The sequence below is a fragment of the Lactuca virosa genome, chromosome 4 (assembly GCF_052849685.1).
Source record: "Lactuca virosa cultivar CGN04683 chromosome 4, Lactuca_virosa_CGN04683_v6, whole genome shotgun sequence".
In the NCBI taxonomy this organism is placed as follows: domain Eukaryota; kingdom Viridiplantae; phylum Streptophyta; class Magnoliopsida; order Asterales; family Asteraceae; genus Lactuca; species Lactuca virosa.
Genome location: NC_136429.1, coordinates 155,602,547 through 155,611,974, shown reverse-complemented (window position 1 = coordinate 155,611,974; position 9,428 = coordinate 155,602,547). Strand labels below are relative to the sequence as shown.

General features: G+C 35.8%; 1 protein-coding gene across 1 annotated transcript; it reads left to right on the top strand.

The window, feature by feature from the left end:
• The first annotated feature begins 236 nt into the window (after positions 1 to 236).
• On the top strand, positions 237 to 2,952 carry LOC145107584 (rac-like GTP-binding protein 3). The gene is made up of 8 exons (XM_079044487.1): positions 237 to 474; positions 1,446 to 1,533; positions 1,631 to 1,740; positions 2,019 to 2,082; positions 2,173 to 2,237; positions 2,299 to 2,364; positions 2,444 to 2,538; positions 2,711 to 2,952. Exons 1-8 carry the CDS (start codon positions 370 to 372, stop codon positions 2,748 to 2,750), a joined length of 633 nt encoding a protein of 210 aa, XP_078900613.1. The 5' UTR covers positions 237 to 369; the 3' UTR covers positions 2,751 to 2,952.
• Positions 2,953 to 9,428: the final 6,476 nt, after the last annotated feature.

Genomic DNA, 9,428 nt, shown 5'->3' with positions numbered 1-9,428 from the left:
TGACATTTTTACATTTACCGTAATATATGAGTTCCCATCTTTTACTTTTACTTTTTTCCTTTTTTTTCTTTACAACCACCGAAAAGATATTGAAATTTCAAGTTTCAACCATTATTATTTCTAATTTTGTAAATGTAACTAAAGGATGGAAGTAACGGTTGGTGTAAAGGAGTGTGAAATCATGTGACCCTATTTAGGCTCTCACCTTTTGTCTTTCTTTCACAATACCAAAACACACAGACACATACAACCATTAAAGTAAACACACACAAAAACCCCTCTTCGATTTCCATCTGTATATTCATTTCTTTATTCTTTCTCTCATCGGATTCTCGTTTCTTAATTGGATTTTTCTTGTGTTCATGTTCCATGGCTGCAAGTGCTTCAAGGTTCATCAAGTGTGTGACTGTTGGTGATGGTGCTGTTGGCAAGACTTGTATGCTTATTTGCTACACCAGCAACAAATTCCCTACTGTAAGTCAGATTATTGGGTTTCTTTTAACTGATTTCCATCTGGGTTTTTCTTAATTTTGCAGCTTTTTTCAAGATTCTTTTCACTTAGGGTTCTGTGTATGATTGATTGTCTGTCTTTCTGTCATGATTTCTTGCTACTTTTGCTTTGGTTTCATCTTTCTTGACTTTGTAGTCTAGTGAATTGGCCTTTTTCAGTTTTTTTGCATATGGGTTATCTTGTTTTTACCATAAAGAATCGAAAAAAGGTGAAACTTTATACACCATTTAATCAAGATTTAGACCCAAGAATCAAGATTAGCACTTTATTTGAAGTAAATCTCAACTGATTAAACTAATTGGACCCCTATTTACTTAGGGTTACACACTGTCAGTTATCTTGGCACACAATCCAAGAACTCAACGATCTTTATAATTTCCCAGTAATTTATTGAAAAGGGGTATTTTTTTTTTAATATGATTATTGTGAAGAAAAGGATTAAGCATTAACAAAGTGATTAAAGTCATAGATGGTTAACTAGTCATCGATTCCTCCTAAATTAATCTTGTTGAAACAAATCCTTGCCTGTTTTTTCAAAACTCTGGAAAATTAATTATATGAAATCTGAAAATATTAAATTCGAAATTTAATTTGCGTCACTAGCAAAATTGGTTATTACTAAATCGTAGTGATCAAAGCTTGGAACGAATAAACATCCATTATCATATTGACTGTAGTTGGAATATCATAATCAAATTTCAACTTTCAAACAATATAAAATGATTGGTATCATTTTAAATTACAATAATGAAGCTTGCTAACAGCCTAACACATAAACACCCTTTTATATTATCTAATAGGAAGTGTAATGATAAAGATGCTACTCATTTCTTTCGAAACAATTATCATACTTGCAAATATGTAAAAATATACAATTGTGTTATTTTAATAATATCAAGTAATCCTAATAATGATTTGATGTTAACATAACCAGGACTACGTACCAACTGTATTTGATAACTTCAGTGCAAATGTTGTAGTTGAAAGCACCACAGTAAATTTAGGCCTCTGGGATACAGCTGGTAAGCATTTATTCAGACTCAAAACTATTAAATTATCATGTCATTGTATGTTGTTCTTAATTTCGTAAATGTTTGCTTCATGAATTTATATAATTAGGACAAGAGGATTACAACCGATTAAGACCCTTGAGTTATCGAGGAGCCGATGTCTTCGTTCTAGCCTTTTCATTGGTCAGTCGAGCCAGCTATGAAAACGTACTTAAAAAGGTGCTTTTACTCAAATGTCAAAAACTCAATTTTCACTTCAATCTGCTTTTGTTACCCTAGGTTGGATTGGACTGGACTGAACATTCTTTCTAGATGACAAAAGCTAGTCCATGTCCCACCTTTTTGAGTGGGACAAAAATTATAGCTTTTGTCTTAGTCCAATCCAATGCATGTCAAACACAGTAAAATGTTGTTTATTTTGACATGACATGTCATGTCATGTTCTGTTTGTAATCTGTAATCAGTATGTGATTTTTTATGCTTCATTACTTGAGTAGTGGATCCCTGAGCTTCAACATTTTGCTCCCGGAGTCCCAGTTGTTCTAGCTGGAACCAAACTCGGTAATTTGCTTTATTTACAATACTCACAACTAGTTTCTTTACAAAAAACATGTACGAAAATTCATAATTTGTTTTTTCATTTATTTTTAGATCTTCGTGAGGATAAACGATATTTAGCAGATCACCCAGGACTAGTCCCCATAACAACCGCACAGGTACATTTTCTGATGCTTTAGCAAATTAATATTCGAATTATAAATTTTGCATAATCATCAGGGAGAGGAGCTTCGTAAACAAATGGGCGCTGCATATTACATCGAATGCAGCTCAAAAACTCAACAGGCATGAAAATTTTCAATAAATTTCGTTATTTTAATGATTATCTTTTTGTTTTTTTAATCATTCATTCTATTGACAACAGAATGTAAAATCCGTGTTTGATGCCGCGATAAGAGTAGTGATCAAGCCACAACAACCACCAAAAGAGAAGAAAAAGCCACGACCAGGATGTTTTGTGTTAGTTTCTTCAACTTTTTACAACCTACCAAAAAATAATAGTGTCAAAATCGGAAAAAAAAATAAAAAAAAATGGAAACACAGTGTCTTTTGTGCCATTTGCCTCTGTTTTGAACCTCATTATGTGATCATAATTTGAGCTAACTAGTACTTGGTTTTGTTGGGAGTGCAGGAACATGTTTTGCAATAAGAAACTTACATGCCTGGGGTAAGACGCAATAAAGATTCATTCAGATTGTAATTTAATGATCAGATCGGCTGTCATTGTTAGTATATAGGACGCAAGCAGAGAAGTATATTTGTTGGATATATAGATCATATATCCATTTCATTTTTTTTATGTGTGTTTTAACTATAACCATTTTGTAAAAAATCTCAACACTGAATAGGTACTTATAATTCGGTTCTTAGATATATATTGTTGTTTCTACAGAGAAAAGCATAGGGTAAGGGACAAAAGGGTGTCCTGAATTTATCTCTGATAAAAATTTATGTTTCTTGATAGAAACCAAAAATGCTTAACTAATTGGAGTATTATTACATATACTAGTGGTTAAAATTGATAAACATATGTATTATTATTATTTTTTTGTTCTTTTCTTGTTTGGTCCATTTTCAACTTGATAAACATATGCATTGCTTCGTTCACTTAAAAAAAATATACATGTTATCTAGAGGAGGCAGTCACACATGTTGGACAACAACAAATTGGGAAATAAAAAGGAGTAAATTATTTTATATGTTTGGATGTGTTTAGTCGGCCCTACCCAACAGCGGGGACAAGTTTTTCACCCCCACTTTCCATCCGTTTGATTTATTATTATATATATATATATATATATATATATATATATATATATATATATATATATTAAAGTTGTGGAAGAAAGGAATAGTGAACATACTTTGTCTAGGTTTGGTCCCTTGATTTACATATCCGGTCCCTGTACTTCTTTAATTAATTTATTTATGTCCTTTTGTTTGTGTTTCATTCAACTTCCCATTTTTTTGACATAATTGGTCCCTGTTGGAAGTTAGGAAAACTAAATTTGGATGTTTTTTTGGCAACTTTGCTCATTATTCTTTACCCATTTTGACACTTTTCGTCCTTGCAATCAATATTTTTACACTTTTTTGGAACCTTTTAATATTTAAAGTTTGGCCACAAAACTTTAACGGTTTGACAACTTTGATCCCTTTTCTAAAAAGTTGTTAATTCCTACCCCTTTAATTCTTTAGCCATTTTCATACTTCTGGTCCTTGCAGTCAAAACTTTTACATTTTTTGTCCGGGGCAAACTCGGACTTTTCATCCTTGTACTTTCTATGTCTGTCATATTTATCAATTCGGAAACAACATTGAAAGCTTCTGGCCCCCGCGTAGCGGGGGTAACCTTTCTAGTTATTATTATTATTATTATTATTATTATTAAATCACGAACTATAAACGTTTGCTATTATGTCACATGTGTAATTATGTATATAACTCTTAGTCACGTTGGAACTTGCAAACCCCGTTTACAAGTTTACAACGTAGGAAAAAGTTTAGGATCAAACCTACATGTAGATTGTCAAAAAGGGAAGGTGTTCTCTTGGTAAAATAAGCCCATGTCTAGCTTATTAAATGGGAAGTGTGTTTCTATTGTTCAATAAGCAAACATCTAACTTAGACATGAACAAAAAAACAGTTTTGGATCGGACCCGAAAAAAGAACAAGACCGAACCAATCTAAAACAAGTTCGGACGGAAAAAAGACCGGTCCAAAAAAAGACTGGATTGTTCGAGTGTGACCCGAAACCGGTTCAAGACCACCAATAAACGTCTCTAATCAAACTTATATAAAAAGAGATAGAGTTCCTATTGTAGCCCACATCTAGCTTATAAAAAGAAAAATGTTCTTAATTGTCAAAAAATCCCACATCTAAATTATAAAAGGGAAAGTTTTATCATTATCGATAAGTCTACATCTAGTTTTTAATAGGGAAACGATCCCCATTATCGAATGTCCATACATCTATATTATTAGTATGAATGCACATGTTCATGATAAAATCATTTGCAAGCAACAATTATACTTAACACTTTGCAAAACTAGTTTTTATGCGCTTGAAGTCAAGGACGATGCTAGTGTGTAATGAAGGGTGTCAATGGACATCCCTTCAATTGGACGAAATATTTTGTTGTTATATTATATATTTTTTGTGGACATCCTTATAGATGTGAAATGGACACCCAAACCATTTACAAACCTATTGAGATTAAAGAAACCGTACATCCCTTATCAGTGTATGGACAACTATCTCTCGAGCATAACAGTTTTTATCCGTACACAATATTTTATGTTTAATAGAGTTGTACAATACAATATTTTCAAGCACAAATTGTTGTGTATGGAGAATTTTTGTTGTATACAAATCACCTCCCTTAATTAAAGGGAAATAATTCGTACACAACAAAAAAAGAAAAAAGAATTATTTTGTGTACCACCCCCCCCCCCCTTCATGTGAGTATAATAGTGCTTGTTATGTGAGTGAGGGAGAATACATATAGTAGCACCCTATTTCAAACTATATATATATATATATATATATATATATATATATATATATATATATATATATATATTTGAACTTATATAAATTTGTCAAACACACAATTCAACTAATTAGTTCTTTAACATATTTATATACATATTTTTTTGTGTGAAAACTTGATAAAGTACATTTATTATAAAATTATAAGCAAATTAATTATTTGTATATTGCTAATGCAAAATAGATGTTATTTTATTAAAATGACATTTGCTAATTAAAAAAGTTATATAAAAATGGTGTAAAGTTAAGTTTTTGTGTATGGTTGGAGACGCCCTTTGTAATACATGTTTTCTTAAACATGCATTACCTTAAGATGTAACATCCATAAAATACGGTCCCAAAAATTTCATTTTTAATTATTAAATAAACCATAGTTATCAAAACATTCCATCAAAACATAAGTCAAAGTATCTCAAAGCATTATTATCAGAGTTTCCAAATCAAAACATCAGAGTAAACATCCCAGACTAAAACATCATGGTGTGTGCAATGCAGTCATCCTGAGCTCTTCTCTTTGCAACTGGAAGTACCTGCAACCAAAACTGAAAACTATAAGCACGAGCTTAGTGAGTTCCCCATACTACCACATATCATACACATAATAACATATACTGGGCCCCCGCCCCTTCCTTGGGCCCCGCCCGGCATCAGGCTCTGCCTGGCATCAGGCCCCGCCTGGCATCGAGCCCCGCTCGGTATACAGATCTGTTTCCTCCAGGCCCCGCCTGTCACTGGGCCTCGCCTGCTATACACATACAAACAATATCATATAATCATGCTAGCACATAAAGAATCATACACATTACTAATTGCTCCAGTCCTAAGGCCTCGCCTATCATGGGCCCCGCCCCGCCCCTGCTCTGCTAATGATGAGATATGGAACCTCGTCCACACTCAACTAGTGATGAGATACGGGACCCCGCCCACACTCACCTCCCTACCAGGCGCATACAAGTATCATGCAGAAAACAAGTATAATCTATCATGCACATAGTCATCGGGTACCACCCGACATCGAACTGTAGTCCGGAAACACACATATAAACATTCCTTAGGCACCGCTCGGCATCAGACCTTAGTCCGGAGAAGCATACATATAAACATTATCAAAACAAGTATACACGCAGACAACAAGTATAATCTAATTAGTTCTTAACATATTTATATACATATTTTTTTGTGTGAAAACTTGATAAAGTACATTTATTATAAAATTATAAGCAAATTAATTATTTGTATATTGCTAATCCAAAATAGATGTTATTTTATTAAAATGACATTTGCTAATTAAAAAAGTTATATAAAAATGGTGTAAAGTTAAGTTTTTGTGTATGGTTGGAGATGCCCTTTGTAATACATGTTTTCTTAAACATGCACTACCTTAAGATGTAACATCCATAAAATACGGTCCCAAAAATTTCATTTTTACTTATTAAATAAACCATAGTTATCAAAACATTCCATCAAAACATAAGTCAAAGTATCTCAAAGCATTATTATCAGAGTTTCCAAATCAAAACATCAGAGTAAACATCCCAGACTAAAACATCATGGTGTGTGCAATGCAGTCATCCTGAGCTCTTCTCTTTGCAACTGGAAGTACCTGCAACGAAAACTGAAAACTGTAAGCACGAAGCTTAGTGAGTTCCCCATACTACCACATACCATACACATAATAACATATATTGGGCCCCCGCCCCTTCCTTGGGCCCCGCCCGGCATCAGGCTCTGCCTGGCATCAGGCCCCGCCTGGCATCGAGCCCCGCTCGGTATACAGATCTGTTTCCTCCAGGCCCCGCCTGTCACTGGGCCTCGCCTGCTATACACATACAAACAATATCATATAATCATGCTAGCACATAAAGAATCATACACATTACTAATTGCTCCAGTCCTAAGGCCTCGCCTATCATGGGCCCCGCCCCGCCCCTGCTCTGCTAATGATGAGATATGGAACCCCGTCCACACTCAACTAGTGATGAGATACGGGACCCCACCCACACTCACCTCCCTACCAGGCGTATACAAGTATCATGCAGACAACAAGTATAATCTAACATGCACATAGTCATCGGGTACCACCCGACATCGAACCGTAGTCCGGAAACACACATTTAAACATTCCTTAGGCACCGCCCGGCATCAGACCTTAGTCCGGAGAAGCATACATATAAACATTCCTCGGGCACCGCCCGACATCGGATCGTAATCCGGAAACATACAATTACCGACACATACAAGAATCACAAAGACCTCATGCATAACAAACATTCCTCGGGCATCGGCCGACATCAGATCATAATCCGAAAAACATATAAACATATATATACGGGCCGATATTGGTGCCTTCGACCCGTTCAAACAGGAGGAAACTCACCTCACACTGCTGAAGTCCCCCAGATAATCCTCTGGCTGCTAACTGGCAAATCCCCGAACTGCTGATCCTTCAACTCCCCGAGCTAACAGTACCAAAATAACACTTAGTCAAGACCAAATAATCCTTCTTAGGGTAAAATGACCATTTTACCCCTGATCTAATTTGGTCCATGCCTAAAGCCCAAAACCATAACATGAAAGGCCCGATACTTGGTAGACTTCCCAAGCCCACTAATGACCCAATTTTCTAAATTGGGCCCAACCCCAACTCCTTAGGCCCAAAATGGGAAATCCAATCAGATTAGTCCACACATGGCCCAAAACAGAAAGCCCAGACCCTAAAACCAAGTCCAAGACCAAAAGCCCAAAAGTCCTCTGGTGACACGAACGTTGAGCGTTCCCTTATGGAACGCTGGGCGTTCGTCACCGGACCATCCGTTGGGACACCAGGCCGGAACGTGCGGCGTTCCCCATCCTTACGCACGACGTTCCCGGCCAGAAACCAAAAAAACACACAAATGACTTAATAGCTTAAGCCCAACGTACAGAACTTCCAAATAGGTCCATATCAATGTCTTAATCCATAAAGTTGTCAACTTGGAACCTTTGCATGGTCCAAAAGGACCCAATCATGATTTCAAGCCTTCTAACTCCATAAAGAGGCCAAGATGCAAGCTTTTACCTTAAGACCTTAGTCCAAACTTCCAGATTTGATTCAAAGGGACTTCTTAAGTCATAAAGTTTCCAACTTTATGACTTAGCATAACTCAATGGGACCCAAATCAAAACCCTAAGTCCCAAACTTCATCAAATGACTACCAAATCATGCATGGAAGGTTTTTACTTATCAAGATCCAAACTTTATGATTCCATAACCTCAATAAGGACCAAATATGAAGCTCAAAGGTTCTAGAGTAACTTCTACTCACAAGAACCACCACAAAGGGACCAAAGCCATAACCAAAAACCAACTAGCTAGATCTACATGAAAGAGTTGTCAAGGTTGAAACTTTATACCTACAGAAGATAGATCTAGGTGCACAAAGCTTAGATCCAAAAGCTCCAAGTCAAGCAATGACTCTTCAAGAAGTTCCTTCTTCTTCTTCAAGCACCGAAACACACATAAATCACTTTGAAGCTCAAGAATCACTCAAATGGATGCTAGGGTTTCGTTCTTAGGGTTAGGGAGGATGGAGGCTGAAGAATGGAAGAGGTTTGGGTCCATAATGATGCTTATAAAGCAACCAAACCCTAAAAACGAGATTTTGAATCTGTCCAGCGAACGCACTGCATTCCCAACATGGTACGCGTCCAATTTACTTCTTGAACGCCATGTGTTCCTACCGGGTACGCCGTGCGTACCCGTTTTGGCCCAAAACCCCTTAAACTTCAAATGGTCATAACTTTTGCATCCCTTATCCGTTTTCGACGTTCTTTATATCCATGAAAAGGTAACGAGAAGCCCTACACTTTTATCAACTTTATTTGGCATGAAAACCAACGGAAATAAAATCCAAAACTCATAAAATACCGAATCATTAGATTACGATTATATCCTTGGCCTCCGAAGACACAATCGAACACTTTCAAAACTGGGTGTTACATAAGAGTTATAGATCATGATAAGATGAACAGATGAGATAAAGTGTAACGTCCGTGTTACTAGGCTAGGCATTAATATTTACATAATAGTCTAGGTTAACCTTTGTAACTCATTTTGAAGAAATGAAAAGGAATTATGTGAATATTATGTGAATTATGTGTTTTATGCTTAACTATTAGGATTTAATTAATTAAGAATAAAAATGCGCGTCGAAAATAAATGTTAGATAAAGCCGATATCTATTAAGAAAGTTGTAGTGGTCGTGACAAGGATTACGGATATATAAAGAATACCGAAATCCGAGTTATAACGAATAAG